The 23,844-nt window shown below is 47.5% G+C and overlaps 1 protein-coding gene, 1 long non-coding RNA gene, 1 other non-coding gene and 1 pseudogene across 3 annotated transcripts; 3 read left to right on the top strand and 1 right to left on the bottom strand.

The window, feature by feature from the left end:
• Positions 1 to 902: 902 nt before the first annotated feature.
• Positions 903 to 6,859, bottom strand: LOC117861930 (polygalacturonase inhibitor 1-like; annotated as a pseudogene).
• On the top strand, positions 1,977 to 2,115 carry LOC117862319 (small nucleolar RNA Z247). The gene has a single exon (XR_004641967.1). It is a non-coding gene; the product is annotated as a small nucleolar RNA Z247 (small nucleolar RNA).
• Positions 6,860 to 9,160: 2,301 nt separating the features above from the next.
• LOC117861336 (uncharacterized) lies at positions 9,161 to 10,143 on the top strand. Its single transcript, XR_004641756.2, has 2 exons — positions 9,161 to 9,475; positions 9,712 to 10,143. It is a non-coding gene; the product is annotated as an uncharacterized lncRNA (long non-coding RNA).
• A 258-nt stretch (positions 10,144 to 10,401) lies between these two features.
• On the top strand, positions 10,402 to 12,224 carry LOC117860091 (uncharacterized). Its single transcript, XM_034743313.2, has 2 exons — positions 10,402 to 10,944; positions 11,475 to 12,224. Exon 2 carries the CDS (start codon positions 11,531 to 11,533, stop codon positions 11,921 to 11,923), a length of 393 nt encoding a protein of 130 aa, XP_034599204.1. The 5' UTR covers positions 10,402 to 10,944; positions 11,475 to 11,530; the 3' UTR covers positions 11,924 to 12,224.
• The last annotated feature ends 11,620 nt before the right edge of the window (positions 12,225 to 23,844 follow it).

Raw genomic sequence — 23,844 nt, 5'->3', positions numbered from 1 at the left:
GGTAATGCAGTTGAGCATCAGGAACTCCTTGATGGTCTAGCAGTAGTAGACAAGCTCGTTTGACAGCACATGGAGCACTCCACCTCCTTGGTGATGATCCTCGAAGAGCACTGCACAGCTAGCTCATGAGAGCTGCATCCACAAGATCCGGCACCGACGTACAGCTAGAAGCCCAGCCATATGAGCCTCCGCAACGCCACGCCATCAGCCACATCAGTCGTCGTGTCATTGGCCACGTGGCAACAGCCACGTTATCGGCCACGTCAGTTGGCATGTCATCAGTATCCTCCACATCATAAGTCATGTCACCTGTTGTTGACGTGGCTATTTGATCCATGACAAATATTTTCGTCACTAAAGTTGGGCTTGGGCTAGGCTAAGCGGGCTTGAGGCTATTTTATGACGAATTAGAAGCGTCACGGATTGTATCGATCTGTGATGATTACGGCTAAAACGTCATGAGGCGTAATTTGTGACGCTTAATACATGACGTTATGCGAAATCGTTACAGACACTGCTTTATGATGGTTTTTCAGCAATACGTGATGAATTTATTCTGTCATAGATTAACAGGATTCTTGAAGGGTCAATTCGCAAAGTGTACATGAAATTTTACTTTAGTGTGCATGAAATTTGTCATAATTTGTGCAAACAATCAAAATTTCATGTTAATCTATTATAAAAATGTCAGATTTAGGAATCTTGAATATTTAATATAAAATTACACAAAATTTGTGCAAAGAGCTACGAGGACAGAAGTGCCACTACATGCCAGTAATAGTAGTGCCACAAGCAAACACAAGTGATATAAACACAGAAGTACAGAAAAGTGTGCTTCCAACATTGAACCAGAATTTAAAAATTAGAAACTCCACTGCACCATGACAAAAAGCAGTACATCTCTATCTCCGTTTCTTGCATGGCGGCAATGGTGGAGTGCCACAGAGGCACTTGTTACGAGCATAGGACTCCGCTCCATGATACATCATGAACCTTCCGGTCGGAATCTCGCCACAGAGCTTATTGTAGCTGACGTTGAAGTGAGGATGTTCACATAGGTCCAGGTAGTTGAGGTGGTAGGGGAACCTGACCCTGGTGTTAGAATAGATGTCGGTTATCTATTGTAAATGAGTTGTACTCGTGTTCAGGATAGAAGTCACGGTTGGTTAAAATTGGAAATAGACTTGGTTAGAGATATATTCTAGAAATAGGGAGTTTGTAACTGAATCCAAGTCTATCGCTAGGAACATAAAACGCACGGCAATTCCCTGCGTAGTCCTGGCGCCATGTACCTGTGCTTTGCTATATATAACAGGCAACCGTGGTGAGCCAAGATAGGTAGCCACGTTCTCATCCAGTTTTACATGGTAATCAGAGCCTCTCTTCCACAAAACATCCAATCACCGACTTCCTAGAAGATCGACAAGAGCCCTGTCGCGACCAGGGACAGAAGCACGCGTCCTGAACCTGTTTCGACCAGGGCCACGACGCAACGACGCTCATGGCTTCGTCAACCATGACGACGTCCTCATCTCTCGGTACTATCTCCGAGAAGCTGACGAGGGATAACTTTCTCCTCTGGAAGGCGCAGTTTCTTCCCAGCGTTAGAGGAGCAGAGCTCATGGGGTTCCTAGACGGAACCACCACCAAGCCGTCCAAGACCCTGGAGGTCGAAAAAGAAGGCGGCAAGAAGGAGGTGATCCACAACTCGGAGTATAGCTCCTGGATGGCGAAAGATCAGCAGGTTCTGAGCTACCTGCTGAATTCCCTCTCCAAAGAAGCGCTCGCGCCGGTGGCTACGGCGACCACGGTGGCAGAAGCATGGGGAACACTGGAGAATGTTCACTGCACACTCTAAGGCGCGGATCGCGAATCTGCGCGTTCTTCTATCTACAACAAAAAAGGGGAACATGTCTACATCCACATATTTTACCAAGATGTGCTCGTTTAGAGATGAACTTGTTGCTGTTGGAAAAATCGTTGATGAAGACGAGATGGTTCACTTCATTCTCAACGGCCTCGACTACGAGTACAACTCCTTCGTCACCTCCATGATGGGTCGTGTGGGATCTCTATCCTTGAGCGACCTCTACTCTCAGCTCCTGACTTTTGATCAAAGGATGGCGATGTATCAAGAGGGCGGCCAAATTCAGTCTTCTGCTAATGTGGCAAGTAGAGGATGTGGCCGCAACAATTATGGACGTGGGCGTGGTGGCAACCGCGGACGTGGTCGTGGCAACAATGAACAGGGGGGTCATACCAACTTCAACCCCAATCGTTCCAACAAGACTAATCAAGGTAGGCGCACTGAAAAGCCTGTGTGCCAAATCTGTAAGAAGGAAGGGCACATGGCCAATCGGTGTTGGTATAGATATGACGAAGACGAGGAGTATCAGAAGGAAGCTGGCGCAGCTTATGGGGGCTATGGTGTTGACACCAACTGGTACGTTAATAGCGGCGCATCTGATCACGTCACAAGTGAACTAGAGAAGATGCACATCCATGACAAGTACTCTGGAAAAGATCAAGTCCACACCGCAAACGGGACAGGTATGAAAATTAGCAACATTGGTCATACAACTTTATATAACCCCAGTGGTAACATTCATCTGCGAAATATCCTCCATGTTCCTAATGCTAGAAAAAACCTTGTTTCTGTTCATAAGTTAGCTTGAGATAATAATGCTTTCATTGAATTTCATCCCGATTTCTTTTGCATCAAGGATCAGGCAACGAGGAAAATTATCCATCAAAGTAGATCTCGAGGAGGCCTCTATCCGTTAGATCTCTCTACTTCTTCTGGTGGCATCACAAAGCAAGCATGGGCAGCTCACAAACCCACAGTCTCCCGATGGCATATTAGATTCGGTCATCCCTCACATCCCATTGTCCAGAAAATTCTTAGTTTGAATAAGCTTCCTAGCATTAGTGATAACTCAGAGTCTATTTGTAATTCGTGTCAGATGGCCAAGAGTCATCAGTTACCTTATTCCATGTCACATTCTATTTCTGAGTCACCGCTTGATTTGATCTATTCTGATGTCTGGGGGCCTGCACCAACTTCTGCTGGGAGATATAATTATTATGTGAGCTTTATTGATGATTTCAGTAGATATACATGGATTTACCTCTTGAAACACAAATCCGATGTTTTTAGTGCCTTCCAAAATTTCCAACAACTTGTCGAGCGCAAACACAATAAGAAGATCAAGGCTATGCAATCGGATTGGGGTGGCGAGTATGAGAAATTAAATTCCTTCTTCCAGCGTGTTGGTATTAGCCATCGTGTCTCTTGTCCTCATGCTCATCAGCAGAATGGAGATGCTGAAAGAAAAAACATCGTCACATTGTTGAAGTAGGCTTGGCCCTTCTAGCGCATGCATCCATGCCTCTTAAATATTGGGATCATGCCTTCCTTACTGCCACATACCTTATTAATCTTCTCCCTAGCAAAGTCATAAATTATGAGACACCAGTAGCTCATCTTCTTCAAGAAAAACCCGACTACTCCTCTCTAAGAGTTTTTGGTTGTGCCGTTTGGCCTAATCTGTGCCCGTATAATGCAAGGAAATTAGCCTTCCGATCTGTTCGTTGTGCCTTCCTAGGCTATAGTGCGATGCACAAGGGTTTTAAATGCTTGGATATCTCAACAGATCATATTTACATATCTCGAGATGTCACTTTTGATGAAGAAGTTTTTCCTTTTGCCCATCTACATCCTAATGCCGGTGCTCAGCTTAAACAGGAAATTTTTCTTTTGCCGCCTTACTTGCTCAACCCTGGGGATATAAGTTGTGTTACTAATGCTGCTAATGATGTCATTGGTGAGTTATATGATGATTTTCAGGAACATCCAGATGATTCAGCTCAAAACAATGAAGAAAATGGCGCTACAAGCGGTGTACACAGTGACCCAGGGTCTCTTACTGCGTCGCCCGCAACAAATCTTGGCGCCGCGTTCGAAACTGATTCACCGAACGTTGTTGGTGCTGATCTCGCGACGGATTCCCCTGTATCTGGTCCTGACGGGCCGACCCAGGAGTCCGTGCTGACGCCACCGCGCGTGACGCGTGGGGGGACCAAACTGTGACAGGCGCACGGACAACGGCTGCTCCACCCACTACTACAGACCAATCATTGTCAGATCAAGTTGTTTCTGTTTCACCTGTTTCACCATGTCGCACCAGATCACAACATGGGATTGTGAAGCCCAAGAAGTTTACTGATGGAACAGTTCGGTGGATGAATTTTTGTTCAACTGGTGAACCAAAGGATTTACAAGAAGCTCTTACTGATCCTAAGTGGCAAAAGGCCATGCAAGAAGAGTACTCGGCACTAATGAGGAACAAAACATGGCACTTAGTTGAAGCAAGGAAAGGAATCAATGTGATTGATTGCAAATGGGTTTATAAAGTTAAAAGGAAGGCAGATGGCACAGTTGATAGATACAAAGCTCGGTTGGTAGCTAAAGGGTTTAGACAGCGCTATGGCATTGATTATGAGGATACTTTTAGTCCGGTTGTGAAGATTGCAACAGTTCGATTGGTACTATCTATTGCTGTCTCCAGAAATTGGTGCTTGCGGCAACTGGATGTTCAGAACGCGTTTTTACATGGTGTTCTGGAAGAGGAGGTATATATGTGACAACTGCCTGGTTTTGAGGATTCAAAAGATCCACATCTGGTATGTCGTCTTGACAAGGCTATATATGGCTTGAAGCAAGCTCCGAGAGCATGGTATGCGAGGTTAAGTGTTAAGCTTATTAGTCTCGGTTTTCAAGCTTCAAAATCAGACACTTCCTTATTTATTTATCAGAAATTGGGAGTAACTATTTATATGTTGATTTATGTGGATGACATCATTGTTACTAGTTCTTCGGAACAGGCGGTTACAGCACTTCTTTCAGATTTAAGAGAAGTTTTTGCTCTCAAGGACCTTGGTGATTTACACTACTTCCTGGGTATAGAAGTTAAGCGTGATTCTCACGGTTTGCAGCTGACTCAAGAAAAATATGCAAATGAGATTTTGGCTCATTGTGGAATGACAGCATGCAAGCCCTCTCCCACGCCATTGTCAACTTTTGAGAAGCTCCCGTGTTATGATGGAAAGTTGCTAGACGCTGGAGATGCTACCCGATATAGAAGTATTGTGGGGGCATTGCAGTATCTAACTCTCACTAGACCGGATTTGGCATTTGCAGTTAATAAAGTGTGTCAATTTCTACATGCTCCAACCAGTGTTCATTGGACTGCTGTAAAGCGCATACTTAGGTATGTTAAGCACACTATTGACACAGGACTTCAGTTTGAGCGATCAAGACACATGGTGTTAAGTGCCTTTTCCGATGCAGATTGGGCAGGCAGTGTGGATGATAGAAGATCGACCGGTGGATTTGCAATCTTTATTGGACCGAATCTTATCTCCTGGAGTGCTAGGAAGCAAGCAACTGTCTCAAGATCAAGTACTGAAGCTGAGTATAAATCTATGGCAAATGCTACGGCTGAGCTCATTTGGTTAGAGTCGTTGTTAAAAGAATTGGGCGTCAGATTACAGCAGACCTCTATTTTGTGGTGTGATAATTTGGGAGCTACATATCTATCTGCAAATCCGATGTTTCATGCGAGGGCAAAACATATTGAGATTGATTTTCATTTTGTAAGAGAACGAGTGACAAGAAAACAGCTGCAGGTAAGACTCATCTCAACAAAGGATCAAGTCGCCGACGGCTTCACGAAGGCCTTGCCAAGCGCAAAATTTAATCAGTTCAAAGGCAATCTCAACTTAAAGTATAAAGGAAGTTTCGATTGAGGGCGGCTGTTAGAATAGATGTCGGTTATCTATTATAAACGAGTTGTACTCGTGTTCAGGATAGAAGTCACGGTTGGTTAAAATTGGAAATAGACTTGGTTAGAGATATATTCTACAAATAGAGAGTTTGTAACTGAATCCAAGTCTATGGCTAGGAACGTAAAACGCACGGCAATCCCCTGCGTAGTCCTGGCGCCATGTACCTGTGCTTTGCTATATATAACATGCAACCGTGGTGAGCCAAGATAGGCAGCCACGTTCTCATCCAGTTTTACACCTGGTCATGTCGAACTCGAGCTGGTTCCACGACAGGTCAATCTTCCTCATCGGCTTCGCGGTGCCGAACAAGAACGGCGCCGGGTCGCCGGTGAGCTGGTTCCGCGACAGGTCGACGGTGTCGATGTCGCCGTCGCCGTAGCCCGCCGGGATCTCGCCGGTGAGCCGGTTGTTGGCCAGGATGAGGAACCGGAAGCTGCCGTGGAGCAGGCCGGGAGATACGGGCCCGCTGAGCGCGTTGCCGCTGAGGTCGATGTACCGGAGGTTGGGGAGGCGGCTGAGGGCCCCGGCCGGGGATCGGCCCGGCCAGCTTGCTGTTGGTGATGACCAGAGTGGTGAGGTTGGTTTGGGCCAGGAACTCCGGCAGCGGGCCGGAGACCGAGGTGCCGTCAATGTCGAGCTCCTCGAGGTGCGAGAGCTTGGCGAAGGAGGCCGGAATGGGGCCGTGCAGGCCCGGCATGGCGGCGAGGCCGAGGCCGGCCAGCATCGGCAGGTCGCCGAGGGCGGGAGGGATGGAGGCCGTGACGGTGAGCGACGACAGGCCCAGGGAGGGGACGCGGCCGGCCTCGGAGCAGAAGACCGTGGCGGGATCCCAGTCGCAGCAGTTGGTGCCCGGGAGCCATGCCGAGAGCTCGGGTGGGCTGCCGAGCTGCTCCTTGATCTTCAGGAGGGCGGATTTGTTTATGTCCACGTGAATCGCCACCGGAGATTGTTTTACTGCTGCGAAATTATGTGCCCGTCTGCCTGATAAAGTGGTGCTGGACTGCTGGTGCATATCTTGAACTCTCAACCAGATCCCTCTTATCACAGGCCGGAATCCATATCTGAAAACAAGGCTGCTGAATAAACCTGAACCACTATCGCAAAACGAGAATACTCCCGACCTCTGAATGCAGCAGCCGAGCCTCTGTCTGTCACTCCCTGCTGCGTTTCGCTTGAGTGCAGTCGGAAGCAGGGAGGTGATGCTTTGCTGCCGCCATCGCCATGCTGCAGTACTCGGCTCCGTCCGCTCCGCACCGGTTGCTCGTGCCCCGAGCGAGTCTCCTGCCGAGCCCGCACTGCCTCGTGGGCCGCTTCTACGCAAGCCTGCAAACGGCACACGCGCGAGCGTGACGACCTGCTTCCAACTGCTCAATATGGGCTTACTACTCGGTCGGGCCGCTAAATTTGGGCCTGGCAGATTACTTCTACCTGTGTGGGCTGTGGCTAATATAAAGCTCCTCTATTTTTCAGTCTTATACGTGCGTGGAAACAATATTTCTACAATTCTACACAAGCATCATCCGTGTAACCACAAATCACTGGAGTTGGAGATACGTGGCTACAATAATTCTTTGAGGTGGATCTTCTAAAGGAAAGATGCTCATATTCAATGCAATGCCACTTGTACAGCATTTTGGAATCTCATCCTGTCACTATTCCAATATGAAGCAGTCCTAGGAGTAGTTGATACAGTTTAATACCGTCTCGTAACCTCTGAACTCTGATTTCAGAGGCACCCGCCGCTAGTTCGTCCAAGCCAGTGCTGCTTGCGTTCAAAGATCAAACCAACAGGCAGTACGTAAGAAGCTGTCGATCCACAGGCCGAAACATTTTACCAACCTCCACTTTCATGAGCATCGATGCTCCGAATCTTGACCGCCCGGCCCTGCCCTTTTCCCTGTACTGAAGCTACCACGAACAAGCAAAGTGGCGAGCTCGGAATCACCGCGGCACAGTGCGCCCTGCCGCGAACCCAGGCCAGCAGCATCAACGAGCCTTGACCGCACCGCCAGCCAGGGGGCTCAAGTTTGAATGCCGCCAGGGGGTAGCGTGCCGGCCACTGCACTACTGCATGTGTGTGAGAGCGTCGTCGTCGTCTGAACTCTGAAGCCTGAACTGAACACCGAACACGGGACTGAAACAGAGGGAGCCTTTGAAGGGAAAGGGAAAGGCACTGAGGCGGCAGCGGCAAGACCAGGGCACGGGCACGATGGCCTAGCTAGCCCCGGCCCTGGCGCTGGCGGCCCCGCATGCCGATGTCGGTGACAGCGGCAGACAGCACCTGCCCGCGACTCCTTGTCCCCTTCCCCAGCCGGGAGCAGCGCCGGCCGGCCGGCCGCCACCTCATGCCTGCCCTGATCCTCTCCTCCCCCTTCCACAGTGTTCACCCCGGCCCTCGCCGCTCCTTTCTCCTCTGGCCACTCATCTCGATGCTTGACGACGACGACGCTGACTCTGACAACCGGGTAGAGCTCGCTACCAAAGCGACTCGACTACCCCTTCTGACCAGCCAAAGTTTACGCTACCTTAAGACTGCTTGTCTGCTCCCTGCTGCATGCGTGCTCAGGGACCTGGGCAGCCTGCTTGGGGGCGGAATGGGTGGTTGAGTGATGGTGAAGGCACGGGCGAGAGTCACCAGCTCACCGGTCACCGCGGCCGGCCGGCCTACTCGTCTGATTCACCGGGGTCTCCTTCTCGTGTGGTGGAAGCCAACGCTGCAGCTGCTGCGGCGTCCGGCGTGGGAGTTTTTTTTTTTTGACTCGGCGGATTGGATTTCCGGGCAACGAGCGTTTGGTCATGAGTAGCGTGACCACGCAGCTAGTGGTTAAATCTGTTGAGATTTGTCGCGAGATTGCCGGGAAGAAATTTGCAATGAAAGGGACGTCGCCATGCAATTTTTTTGTACGTACGGCACGGGATTATTAGTGCGTACACGCGTTCTAGAACTGTACAAAAAAGCTCGTTTTTCCCGTCAAAGCAGGGGGGAGGGAGAGATTGGTTTCTGGGCTAACGGCATCATAATATGTACATTCTTGTTTACTTCGTTTTAAAGTGGTGTTTTTTATTCGTAGGGGTGTTTGATACCGGGGCTAAAGTTTAGTCATGTCAGATGTTTGATGCTAATTAGAAGGATTAAATATGAACTAATTATAAAACTAATTGCAGTATTCCTAGTCTAATTCGTGAGATGAATCTATTAAACCTCATTAATTCATCATTAGCAAATGGTTACTGTAGCACCACATTATCAAATCATGGACTAATTAGACTTAATAGATTCGTCTCACGAATTAGACTTCATCTATGTAATTAGTTTTATAATTAAATTATATTTAATACTCCTAATTAGTATCTAAACATCCGATATGATAGGGTTAGACCCTTGCCATACATCACTAAGGCCGCCGGAGAGGACGGGGAACCCAGATCTTCCGCGTGCTGTACATATTTAGGCCTAGTTTAGCTAATCTAGGTACTAAATAAATTACTCCATGGAGGAGTTAATCCATGGAGAAGGTATCTTCCCTACCGACGGCGGCGTTCGTTGTTTCGTCGGGAAGGTGAAGCTTTTGGTCCTCCATTGCGGCATCGGCGGGTGTTCCATCGACTCCGGCGGCCAATCCGTGAGGTTTGTATCCCTACCTTTTTGCGGAGGGGAGGGATCTCTTTGTCATCCCTGGTGGTGGCTTCTTTGTCCGGGTTGCTGATGTTGTCGGTGACTGCGGACGTTTGTTCCGGTCGCGGGTTGTTTGGCCGGCGGTGGCGGATTTCTCTGCTCCTTCTGTTCTTCGTGCGTTGATGGCTGATAATCGTTCAACGACCTCGATTCGCGCTGAAAGAAAGTCTGGGCGATGGCTCTTGCAGCAGATCCATGCTTGGAAGTCGACCATGAAGATGGGAGGTGGCTCTTGCTCGGCGCCGGCGGCTTCCGTCAGTGGCCGGGATCTACGAAGAAGACGGGACTGTTCTCGAAGAGGGGAGGTGTGCGTTGTAATTTCCTTTCTTTCCAGGGTGGTGTGTTCCGCAGAGAACCGGGGATGCACTGTGCTACTGTTTTAATGGATTTTCCTTCGCGAAAAAAAGGTTATTTTTAGAGTAAAGGAGAATTGGAAACCTGTCACGTCTCAATGGCAAGACGAAACATTGTAATCTTTCTTATTTTCTTCCTTTCGTTCTCTGTTTCCTGAGCTATGCTGGTAAAGATTGTTCTCTCTTTTAATTATATTATAGCCCAGTAGGGGCTTACCCCTCCTGTCTTCTAAAAAAATATGAAATATATGCGTACTATTGCTACTATTGCATAATCGTTTCTCCTTCGGATTCACTTGAAGATTTGATCATTTTTTTGATAAAGGGATTTGATCATTTTCGTTTCGCATAATCACATGAAAAGGGTCCATGGGATTGAGCAGGTATTGCAATTTTCATTGTACGAATAATGTGACAAATGGCTAGAAATAACATCCTTTTTTTTTCTGTCCCTCCAACACATAAGAGAATCACGTGTCCTTTATACTAAGACGCGGTTAGCAGCTGAAAGTATTCGACACATTCAAAATTGCAGGACCCCATGCAATTTTCCAACCCTGACCTGTACTGGTAAAGTAGTACTATGCTAATCGGGACGTGTCTCTCATTTTTCCTCCGAAACGGTGCAGCTAATCTCTGGTAGTCTGGTGCCGCTTATTGTTTTGGCTCTTAGCTGCTACTCTTTTCCTTCTTGCTGTGTGCACACTCCAAACCCGCTCTCATCATCATCATCACCTGCTGAGTGCTGACAGTATCTGAAGCAAATATCCACCAGCCTATAGAAAACACACGCATCGCCACAAGGTCCTCCACACTCCTCCCTTGAGTTGCCTTCTTCGTTCCTCTCTGAGCCTCCTGGTCTCTCTGCATCGATCCTACTCCTATATCCTAGATTGTTTCCAAGAACCACACAGACCTCTAGGATCGGACGACATCGATCTCTCGGTAGTCGGTAGTCGGTGCATATATACAAACCCGTCAATCAGAGAGGGATCAGATGGGTTATTGTTGACGTTGAGCTACATACAACCAGGGCACAAGCAGATACAAGGCACGCCATGGGAATAGGTCAGCGTCAGCTCCATGCTCTTGTTCCTGTTTCTCAGTTCGATCTGTGTTCCATGCTCTTTGTTTCGTTGGGATTCAGAAGCGCTCTGGTGGGGGTTGGCCGTAGTTGTGGTGGTAGAGTGTATGCTCTGATGCTTTGTTGAGTCCCTTCCCTGTAACCGTTGAGAGTTCTTGGCACCTCGAGCCTCTCCATGCTGTTGTTGACCATCCTGGTCCTTGCTCGATCCGTTGGTTCTTGTTCTTGATACGATTGGTCTATGCTCAGGGCTCCACGGCCTTGCGCGCCATCAGTTCTGCCTCTGCTCTAATCAAACAGCAAGCACCTGATCTCTGAAGTTTTCCACCGTGTCAATCAACTATAGCCTGTAGCTTTGTTTCACCCCCAAACACCTGGTTATCTGAATACCCTTTTTGCCGAATGCATGCTAACTGTATCCTCTTCAGGTTTATGCACGCTCAGATAAGTAAAACGGTTTTGCATAGACTGGCAAGCAAGATGCCTCTGACTCGTTTCTTGTGCTATTTCGCAGCTCCGGCCAAGTAGGAAATTAAAGCCCCCCCTTGTCTAGTTGGAGCCATTGGATACATGGGCAGGCCTCGAGGGAAGAGCAAGAAAGCGATCGAAGCCGCGAGCAACGACGACGAAGATGGCAGCGGCGGCGAGGAGGCGCCGCCCACCCCCAAGAGGAGGGGAAGGCCTCAGACGAAGCCTCTCAAGGACGACGCCGACGAAGCCGAGGACAAGGACACCGCCGAGGCCGAGGAAGACGACGCAGACGGCACAAAGCCCGTCGTGCGGCCAAGCAAGGACTCCACCAAGCAGAGCTCAGCTGAGGGTGGAGGCAAGAAGCGGCGGCGGCGCCGAGAGGAGGAGGAGGGTCACGTGAGGTCGTCCAAGTCCAATGGGTTCCGGCCGAACGGGAGCCGGCGGAAGAGCACTCCCCGGCGAGCCGCCGAGGCTGGGGTTGAATGCAAGTGAACATTTGCCGGATAAGCTAGAGCTACTTGTGTTGGTTTTTACTCCCCTTTTTCTCCCCATTTTTACTGGGGGTTTTAGCTTTTACCCATTTCTGTTACATAGATCAAACAACATGCATCTTGAAGCGTCTGGTAGTTCGTAGTCCCATCTCTAGGAGTAGGAGCATGATCATGTTCATGCCATTAAGTGCTGGTCGGTGGATGACATGCTAGTTATAGCTTGTGAGTTCGTTTGCATGAGGGTACTAGTGACTGGTGGTTTGCGTTAAAACTTGAAAGTATAAGCAAGCATTCTCTGCGAACTGTTTATCCTGTGTTTTGTGAATTCCTGTTTAGTTAGTGCGGTATCTATGAAAGCTCAGCTTCCGTGTTATTCCATTGTTTGTAGGGCGAAAAAAAATGCACTTTTTTCCTCTGGATAAAGACTGACTGTACTTGCTAGTACATATCCGTTGAGTTGTCCTTCACAAGATGATGTTTCTCCTTTTAGGAACACAAGATGCATGGTGTTTCTTTTTCTTCTATCATCTTTTCTGTCAAACTGTGGAAGTTTCGATTTCTACACTGCGTCGTTTTATACTTGTTTTTGACCTTGACTTAGGGGTGTTTGGATCCGGACTGAACTTTATTCCCTATCGCATCGAATGTTTAGATAGAAGTATTAAACATAGACTATTTACAAAACCCATTGCACCGATGGAGGTTAAATGGCGAGACGAATCTATTAAGCCTAATTAGTCTATAATTTGACAATGTGCTGCTACAGTAACCATTTGCTAATGATGGATTAATTAGGCTTAATAGATTCGTCCCGCTGTTTAGCCTCCATCTGTGTAATTAGTTTATAATTAACTCATATTTAGTCCTCCTAATTAGCCTCCGAAATTCGATGTGATACGGACTAAATTTTAGCTCGGGATCCGAACACCACGCATGTTTTTTTTCATTTAGAGAAAGCAAAGTCTACTTCTACACGGAACATATCTTCTCATTCAATGATTATTGCTCCCGTTCAATTATCTTTTTTTTACCAATTCCCGTTCAATTATCATTACAAGTTTTCAAAAAAAAAATATGTTAAATTTTATAAAACTAGTACCGATAATAATTGAAATACAAAGGATCGGAGACCCTTAAGGCTACTCCCAGTGAGTTATATGAAATTTGATTCCTATTAATTAGCATGCTACATAGGATTTCACGATGATATGACATAAAATTTAAGAACAGAGAGAGGAAATCAATTTCATCTAGATGAAACCAACTATATACGGATATCAACTTTTGATGAGTCATGAAATTAAATGTTGTTTGGAGTTTATGAAACTACATCATCAAATTATGCATTGGACATGTGATTTTTTAAACACCATTTCACTCTCTCGTTGCTTATATCTTTGGAATTATCAATATGAAATACATTGGGATTAGCCTAAAGATATTGATTCGCATCCTAAAACCACTGATACCTCTGAAATCCTAAGATCAATATGAAATACTACATTAGGATTAGCCTAAGGACATTGATTAGCACAAGTATATATGGTAGTAAGAAATTGCGGACATCCATTGTGCGCTAATGTTTGAGTGGGGGCCTGGGCGCTCGCTGGCCTTAAGGTAGGCCCGCCCCTGCACGTAGCCTTCCTTACTTCCATCATCATTGTTCTGTGATTTTAACCCTAACCTCACCATAAATGAAAAATATGAAGCTAAGCTTGAACCACAATAGGAAGAGGCTGGCAAAAAATTGGTGTAGGAGTCAAGAAAAATGCTAGAGCGAAGTTTACCTTCACTGAACCCAGACTACAACAAACATATATCATAATAGGCAAAATAGGCATTTTGATCCCTAAACTTTGCACCAAGGTTCAAGTTCGTCCCTCAACTTCCATATTGGCCAATCTAGTCCCTCAACTTTTATTTTTGGATCAAACTCGTCCTTTGTGCTGATACGGATCTCCTTAGTAGCATAAACCTGATGCAAAATTTTATACCCTTGGCTCCTTCTTCAGTATGGTCCAAAATAATATGAGCATACATGTATTTATCGAGAAAGTATGAATATATATGTGGAGCGTGTATACCGTAAGTACGTGAGCACATGTCAATTTAATTTTAAAGCATGCGTACATACACTAAATTGTATATATGCTAAAATAATATGATTACATACTTGTTTGATTACATACATTTTGCATATCAAATTCGTATGAGCACATGAAACTTAAAGAGTATGAGTAGATACATTTTTTTAGAAATCATATTTTGTGTTAGTTAGAAAAATATATTGTTGTGTGTATGTATTAAGGGTGTATGAGCTAAGGGCAAAAATAACTTTTTGCATTAGTCTCATATTAATATAGATCACCACATTAGCATAAGGATGAGTTTGACAAAAAAAAATGGAAGTTGAGGTGAAAGTTGAGGGACGAACTTGACCCTCGGACCACAATGCCTATTTTGCCATCATAATATGGGGGTGTTTGGATCTTTAGTCCGGATTAAAATTCATGTCACATCGAATATTCGCAGGCTAATTAGGAGGACTAAATATGAGCTAATTATAAAACTAATTACACCGATGGAGGCTAATTCCCGAGATGAATCTATTAAGCCAATTAATCTATCATTAGCACATGTTTACTGTAGCACCACATTGTCAAATCATGAACTAATTAGGCTTAATAGATTCGTCTCGCAAATTAGCCTCCATCTATGCAATTAGTTTTGTAATTAGTCTATATTTAATACTGCTAATTAGTATATAAATATTCGATGTGAGCTCCTAAGTAACCGGGGCCTATGATTATATGAATGGCAGCATCGTATGTTAATAAGCATAAATCAAGTACCATTCAGATCAAAATGTCAAAATCTCAATCATTTGTGATGGATGACCTCACCTCACCGAGAGACTCTTGGAGGAAGATAGCACCCGGGCTCAACTTTTCGGCAAACGGAGAGCAATCTCTCCTCCCTATAGTAGCTAGCACCCGGGGAGCCCGGGCCGGGACCAGCGTCACGCGACACAACGGAACAGCCCACCAGCAGCGCATGGACCTGCTGCTTGTAACCAAGCGCAGAAGGTTGGGACCACAACAACAAACACGCGGTGCATGGGCCTACTCCTGGCCCATCCAGTTGCGGCCCGCATTGCCGCGGAGTGCGTGCCCGTCCACGCACGCACGGATGGTCCGAACGTATAGCAGATGAAAGTTTTGTAGGATTGTGTTGTGTGTGTAATAATTGTGTATATTTCAGCATTTCCATTCCATAAAAAAATATCAGAATTTCAAAACACGCACTTAATTGCTTAGCTTCGGCTTCAGCTAGGGAGTCTCGAACGACCGTTCGTAATTCAGCTTGTTTAGCACTCGGCACATAACAAACCAATCATTAAGCAGGAAAGACGTACAACCGGGCAGGGGCGGAGCCGCCTAGATTCCTGGGTGTTCCCAGGAATACCCAACTTTTTTTTTGATAGAAAAGAAAGTATACATCATGTGTTTACAGAAATACCTATGATATTGGGCTACAATCTTCGTTTCATGAGTGAAAGTTTAGCCCAAACAGCCGCTCCGACCCAAAACAAACGCAGTCCTCCCAGTAAGCAAGTTGCGGCCCACAAACAGCTCCGACCACATCTCGGCCAGGCACGCCGCGTCACGGCCTGCTCCCTTCTCTCATATTCCTCTCTCCCCCTCTCCCTCCCATTCACCGTTCCTTAAGAATCAAAATCAATGGAACCCTGAATCACACCGCGCACAGGGGTCAGGCAGTGGCGGCGGCATCTAGCAGGACTGCAGTCTGCAGGAGGCACGGATGAGCAGGAGAGGGACGCCTCACGTCCCGACGCTCGGACGGCCGGCGATGCCCGAATACCGGCGAACTGGTGATCACTGCTTTCCGTCGAGTACTGACCGATCAGAGCTTTGCAATTTTCAATTTTGTAGCACAAATGCACAATTGATGTAGTATTTAGTTAATTAGTGTGTATGTTTCTAAATGTAGATCATAGATATTTGCAAGATTAAGAAGAAGTACATTGATTTGATGATTTTTTGGGACTTCTCGATTTTTAGTGTTCAACTGAACCTTTTTTAGGGGTTAGAAGATGGGAAGGGGTTAGAAGATGGGAATACCCAACTCCAGAATTCTGGCTGCGCCATTGCAACCGGGGCCTGATCAATAACCCTTGCTGAAGCTAGTCATGTACTGTTGCATCATTTTTCCTGCCGCCTTTTTGTTGGGGGAAAAAAAAACAGGCGATCTGCATGTGGCGCCATGCACCCAGAATCCCCCAAGAAGAGGGGGCAGGAGGCAAAGAACTTTTACGAGAGCCGCAGAATGTGACCTCGCCGAGGCGCCGCCAATGGCGTCCCCGGATCGCAGAATCGCCCGGCGTCGTCATCGTCCCCTCTGGTCACCAGCGGCTGGGGTTCGGCCGTTCGGCACGCACACGTCAGGCGACGCGATGCGATCGAGGTGAGGAGGCCGGGAGGGGACCGGCCGAAGCGAGAGCTCGGGCTCCGCTCCGCTCAGCTCAGCTCAGCTCGCTTTTGTTGCAGGCCCAGCAGCCCCTGAGCAAATCTAGCGGCCGGGGAACAAAATCTCCTTTTGTGTGTGTTCGTGACGTCCAATCAATCCTTCTTCCTCTCCTCGGCCGCGACGCGTACGGCCTCCTTTTTGCAGCAGCAGCGAGCATGATGATGAGGGGGAGGGGTGGGTGAGGAAGGCGACGCAGCGGGCGGGCCCCCGGGCCCGCGGGTTGCGCCAGCCCCGGGCTGCGACGCTCTCGCTAGTGGGCCCTCTCAGCGAGCCTGCCGGCCATCCCCTGAAGGGCCCATGAACAGTAGGGGACTCCTGTAGCGCACGCCTCTTTGGGCCCCGGCCCACCGATCCCTCTCGAAGCCCGCGCAGATCTGCGCTGCGCGCGCACTGTGCCGCAGCCCCCGCCCTCGTGGTCGTACTCCACTGCACACTGTATGGCTAGCGTACGCCGACGGACGGCCGCCGGTCATCGATCGAGCTGTATATGAGACGGCACCGTGCACGGGCTTGCGCCACCGGTGCAAGCGACCCCCACCCGGCCATACACCGTGCCGGGACCATGCAGGATCGGTGTACGGGCACATGGTGAATTGGTAACGTGCATGCAATTGCGTGCGCTGGAGTTCTTTTATGAAACAGTACTAGGAGCCCAGGCCCCCTATGGCCCTATTGGTCATACATTTACAAAATATAAAGAAGATTTTGTACTTACAAAAACAAAAGGAGTTATATAAGAAGAATCAGGTCATTCTTGAAAAAAAAATTGTTATTTGCTGTTATGAATAATTGTTCAGCACCAAAATCTAGTAGTGGTTGGGGAAATAGGCTTGATCCAGTTTCAAAATCATCCTAGCGGCCGGATGCAAATAAACTTCAACATTGGGTTTGTCCTTGCCGAGATGATTGAAATGTAGACATCAAACACTTGATTTGGATTTCGTACGAGAGAGTTATAGCTATGGAAAGACTGCACTCGACCAATTTTTTCTTGTGTAATCAAAGCTCGGAGTTGTATTTTGACTTTTGAGATAAAATTTCTTAAAGTTTCAACTCCTACAGGGCAAGACATCCCCTCCCTATAAATATAAAAGGTTGTGGCTGATCGAAGGGAATCCAATCGATCAAACACAAATATAATTTATCCTTTTACTTTTGAAACTCTAATATCTTCCGATACCATATTGCTCGATATTGATGCTCTAAGTGGTCTACTGATCCTAAGAATATAGAACAATCCAGGGCATAACTGCCTCGATGGAGGACCCTCCGAGGCAGCCGTTTCTTCGAGTTTGGTCGGGAATCCATGAAACCGGACTGACCTCTCTTTATTAGAGGCGTTGTAGTGAGTGACTTTGCAAATACGTAACATGGTTGGTGTTTGTGGTTTAGCATGGCATGTTTAGGCGGATCCAGTGTGGGGGCAGAGGGGGCTGGAGCCCCCTGCTACTCTTAAGTCCATGGTGTCCCTCTCCTCCCAAAATCTCCTATAAATTTTAACCATAGACAAAGAGGAGGAAGGAGGAGGAAGAAGAGGGAAATGAACATCCACCTTGGATCCGCCCCTAGCGTCAATGATTAAAGATCGGTTTATATGCACTCACGACTAAAGCCGGCTGCCGCTTAAAGATACTCCTTTATGTTTGAGCAAACTGGCATGAGTCTTTATAAAGTAAAGTCATGTAAAAACTGTATGAATTTTTTTGTGGTGATTGGTAGATTTGCAAGCTTTACTAAGAGCAACCATTTCTCCAAACATAAGTCGTTTGGACAGTAGGTACTAGGACAGTATATGGCACGGTGCATCTTAACTGACCAAACGCGGGAACCCTTTCGCTGCACTGCACTCATGACGGGCGCCGGCGGCGGACACGCGGCGTCGGGGATCACCGGCCCCGCGCCTCCGCGCGCGCACGGCATCCAGCGGCCCACGTGCGCGACAGCGCCGTGGTGGGGCTCCACCGGCCACCAGCGCCATCACCGTCCCCAGGCAGCCGCATGCTCCCCGCAGCGGCGTCACTCGCCCGCTCGCGTCCGACACGACAGCAGGCGGGGGGTGGCGACGACGCAGTCACACCCGTGCGCGTACAGCCATGGATCAGTGCGCGCGCAGCAGTGCAGGGGAGCCAGGGAGCGAGCGAGACGACGCATGCCTGGCGCCGCACGGGCGGGGCGGCCGGCGGGCTGCGCGCGGTCGCGGAGGGCGCGCGGTGAACAGCGGCGAGGTGGGGCGTTCCGGCCTCCGCGGCGCGCGCTGCGCAGGCCGGCGCACGGCCGCCCCGCTGACCTCGCGCACACGTACAGGCGGGCCGCGGCGGTGACGGGCTGACGGTGATCAGTCGATGTGGCTGTGGGCGCGGCGCGGCGCGGCGCTGCGCTGCGTTTACCCGGACCGGACCATCACGGCCGTTTTCGCCGTGCGCGAGCGAGGAGAAGCGGGGGGCTACTAGGTAGCTGCGATCCGCCGTGGTACTCCTCGTCCGGCGCGGCCGTGGCGCTGTCGGCCCTCCGCTCGCCCGTCGTTGTCGTCTCCTGCCACACGCCGCATGGACATGGAACATCTCACTTTATGCGGAGGCAGAGATGAGGTCGTCATGCGGTCCTGCATGTCTATCGTAACAAGAATTTTGATTTATTTTTTCTCATTTTAGCCTTTTATAAATTAATATTTTATAAGTAATCCACTCCAAACTTATATTTAGAAAAACTAGCCTTTTTTATCATGTTAAATAAAATATTATCTTTAAAATGTCTGAAATAAAAAATTTACGCAATTAGCAACATGAGTTCTGCAAGGGATTCTCAGCGGGGGCTATGGATCTTCACGGAATTTTGTTTTCAATTTTTAAAGATAAATAGGAACATTTCATCAGTATTAATAAATTAGGTTAAATATACAAGAAAAAAGATAATGATCGCACATGCGGCGACACTATCAACTGACACAACGATATTACCTCAACAAAGAAATCGCTATTGAGACTGTTAGTGCAACGACGATCAAAAACCACCGCGCATGTTGCAACAACAACCGCTAGAGTGGAGCGATTTTGTTATACCTCCAAAAGGAAGATACTATGTCCGGAGACGCCACCAATGTTGATTGAGAATTTGCTGCAAGTTTTTTCACCAACACTTCCCGGATGAAGAAAGAGGTGATCTTTGCCCTTTGTTACAATGACTCAAGCAAGAGATGGTTGAGAAGGCGAGTGCCCCCCCCCCCCCCCCCCACACACACCCCCCACACACACGGGCACTGCTGTCGCATGTTTTCAGTTTTATCTCTAGATTTGGAACATCCAATTAGAAAAATGCATACACTTAATTTCAAGCGCTTACAAGATTGCCATAAGCTACACATGCAGCCCTCTATTATTACATTTGCCTCTTTTAAATAAAATCAAAGTCGCTCACAGTCTCCCAACTCGATGGACCAGTGTATACACCAAGACCAAGGGCAGCAATGCAGCATACAGTAAGCACTGACAAAACCCCCTGCGCCCGGGCAAATAAGATCGCCACCTTTCTGCCAAGGGTGGTAATGATCTCGGACATTTCTTGCTACATTTCTGTCAGCTGCCATTGCCTCATGGTGGGTGGGCCGGGCTCTGCCTTCTGCAGCCTGTTCATCCATCACATGCATGGAGGCCAATCCAGCTCTCTTGATCAGTTATGTCGCAACAGTAGCCTGAACAAAAATCAGAGGCGGCCTATTAAGTTACTGCAAGCTGTTTCCTCCCTCTCGACTTTCAAACTCCTCTCAAAATGCTCCAATAATGGGGTGAAAAGAATGCTCCAATAATGCAGGAGTTCCAATCATTCAAGATTCCTCATCGATATTGCCTTCGTTCATTCCACCCCTCCCAAAGATGAGCTAGTGTCCACAGTGATCTCGCCGTCATGGACACGCTGTAAGAAAAAGAAACACATATTTCACCATTTATATATAGATAAGCATTTGTAAAGAGTATTAACATCTTTTTAGAAGGAGAGTATTAGCATCTATTACCACTGACATTGCTATGTAATCACACTCTCTTGCGAGCCTCCTCCTCCTCCTCCCTCCCCCCTAGCACCATGCCTGCGATGTAAATTTTGCCCCAAATTAATTTTTTTTTGAACGAAATTGCCCCAAATCAATTGAGTTCAGGTGGGCGATCTCCGCCCACCGTTGCCGTCCTAAAAAAACATATTACCACATAAAAAACAAATATGAAAATATATTTCGGATCTAATGATATTGTTGTTTTCATAAATGTGATCAACATATAGATCATTTGATTTATGATAGACTCAAATCGCCTGTGTTTGTGGACAGGTACATCACCGAGTCCTAATTTACTACTGCTCCTTTTCCTTTAGGCTGCTGCTGCTCGTGCTCAGCACCATCCATTCCATTCTTCCACTGGTGCTGTGGTCCGCATGATCCGGCGTGTTGTTTATGCCGTCGATCCTTTTACGCGTACTTGTTTTGTGACCAAAGCAATATAAACTACATGAATACATGATGTTAAGAAGTGGAATCATGCTATGTTGCCATGCATGGACAAGCATAAAAGCAGAAGCACTGTACTTTTTATCCATGGGAATTCGATGATTTGTCGATCTGAAGAATGCCACTTATACTTGTACGAGGGTTCAAGCTTTCGTACACATTAGATATTGCTACCACTTCTTTTCGGTGGTTGTTGTGCTTGTATTTTCGAGATAGGTTTTTGGAAGAATAATTTTTGTTGCTTTCTCATATGCTAATGTTTCTGTTCAGCTGACTGTTGTGGTGGCCGTGCTGAAAATGGGTAAAATGGCATTGTACCCTGCTGTGAAAATCCGAAAAGGAGAAAGAGGAGAGACCTACCAAGATCATCTGGATGTCCGTTCTGGGTGAAATATTCCTCCCGTGCCGTGTATGCCTGTCTGGGCTTTCTTTTGCTTCCTAGCTCTGCTTTATTCCAAGCTACTAGGGTTTGTTCTTGGTTTCTGTGTACCGAGAGGTTTCACTGCAGATTCCAACGGGCAAATGGAAGTAGCAACAGGACATGCATGCTGCCAGTGAATCAATAGGTGAGAACATGGAAAGCTCCAACGAACCCCGTGCCAATCAGCTGGTATTTTGAGGCAAGCCGCCGAGATCGCTCCAAAAGATGATCCGCCAATAGAAGGAATCCACCGGGGCATCGACTACGGCCCTGTTTGGCAACACACCATAAACTTTAGTACCTGTCACATCGAATATTTGGATACTAATTAGGAGTATTAAATATAGTCTAATTACAAAACTAATTGCACAGATAGAGTCTAATTCGCGAGACGAATCTATTAAACCTAATTAGTCTATAATTTGGCAATGTGGTGCTACAATAACCATTTGCTAATGATGGATTAATTAGGCTTAATAGATTCATCTCGTGAATTAGTATAGGGGTTCTGCAGTTAGTTTTATAATTAGCTCATGTTTAGTCCTCCTAATTAGCGTTCGAACATTTGATGTGACCCTCGTAAAGTTTAGTACCTCGTATTCAAACACCCCCTTATATACCAGCATGTTGGGTTAAAATATGATAGGAGCCATCTTGTCAAGCTCTAAATTAAAGTGGAGATGCCAGCAGATACACCATGGGTTTGAACTCTTGTGTTTTGATGGATTAAGGATGTACTAGGGTAGACCATTTCAAGATTACCCAACTTGCAAACTTTGACTTGAAAATTTTGAGTAGAACTTTGGTTTGCGAACTTTCCACCGATATAGTTCGAAGTTTTCAATCCAAAAATAATGGAGAAAAAAATCACTAGCCATAAGTCATTGACAACATGCGTGAAAATCATAAAATGTCAATGATAAAAACATGTGTCGAAAGATGGGACACTCATTATACAAACGCTTGCTCCCTGTTTGAACGCAACCACGAACATCTTACATCTATGAGTACCTCATTGTTGACAACATTTTGTCCATCATAGAAACATGCTATCAATGAATGAAAAAACAACCTCATGCATAGAGTTTTCACTACTTTCCAAGGTGCCGTTTGGTTGGAGAAATAATAACATAAACACAAATGTAATCGGATAACAGCAGTATCTGTTGCAGATATCATATTACATTCTTTGTTTGGTTCCAAGATATAAAAAAAAGAATGAGCCGCTAGGAACAATGGAAAGCAATGCTTCGGAAGCAAGCAAAATTGCCGCCGGACAGACAAAATTGAACGGCGGAGTCCTCGCATCTTCCTCTCCACCTGTTCAGTCTTTCCACACGCTGCAGCCATGGATCTCAATCTCGAAGATAAATGAATCTCAGTGGAACAGAAGAACCAGTCTAGGGTTAGGAGAGAAAGAGCTTTGCTTAGAGGAACAAAAGGGGAAGAAGGGAATCAAGAATTCAAGCGAGGAGGAATTCTGTGCAGCGAAGCTGGGGACTCGCATCGCGCTCGGAAGGATGGAGAGTGTCGTTGCCAAAGCTCCTTCCGTCGTGAGGAGTGGCGTGATTTGTTTACGGTCGAAGGGGAGGTATCGAATTTGAATAGGCCTGGTAAGCGATACCGCGTGATCTGATTACATAGCGCATGAAACAATCTTTAACGGGATTTGATTGCGCTGTAATCAGATTACAGGGTAAAATCACTGAACCAAACAGCACTAACGTTTGATACATCAAGTAAACCGAACGAGACCGCTACAGCACACATATATGCTGCCCAAACCATTGAGTACGTATGCACACGTAATTTGGAGCTACTCTACGCGGCCTGCAACACCCCGCAACCTGAACCCCCCCGCCTGAAGTGGTGAAAAGGCGTTTGGAAGTTTAAAAACCCTCTGATTGCCTCTTACCAAAAAAAGGGCAAATGGAAAGCGGCACCCGGCCCACACGCTACAGTGCTCCCGGCCTACTTTTACCACCCCCTGCGGGCACGGTAACTCCCGCCTCCACCGCAGCAGCAGCCAGCAGCAGCACAGCGTTCCCCAATCCCCACCGGCCACCACCACCGGCACCGCCACCTCGCCGGCTCCGGCTGTCAGCGGGAAAGAACAGCCATCATCAATGCTCACCTATCATTGCTGGCGCCAACAGGACGCACGGGCCCACGCGTCAGTGGGCGCGGCATGAGCAGTGCCATGACATGCCGCTTGGATTTGATGCCGGATGCCCCCTCTCTCCCTAGCTACTCTGTCTGTGGCAGAGGAGAGAGAGAGAGGGAGGCTCTCAGGCTGGCTGGTGGGTCCCGTGGAGGAAACATCTACTGTGGAAGGCCAGCAGCTACTCCGCCTCTGCACTGCCAGCAGCAGCGGCCTGCTGGGCTGGCCCGTCGCTGCTGCCAACACAGCCGTGCTGTTCATTCATGGCCTGCTACGTTGCCTCGCACCTCGATGACG

Source organism: Setaria viridis, chromosome 6, assembly GCF_005286985.2.
Source record: "Setaria viridis chromosome 6, Setaria_viridis_v4.0, whole genome shotgun sequence".
In the NCBI taxonomy this organism is placed as follows: domain Eukaryota; kingdom Viridiplantae; phylum Streptophyta; class Magnoliopsida; order Poales; family Poaceae; genus Setaria; species Setaria viridis.
This window is presented reverse-complemented; position numbering and strand designations above follow the sequence as displayed.

Bases quoted from the DNA above. Each gene is read 5' to 3' on its own strand.
- LOC117860091 (XM_034743313.2), top strand. From the start codon at position 11,531: ATGGGCAGGCCTCGAGGGAAGAGCAAGAAAGCGATCGAAGCCGCGAGC.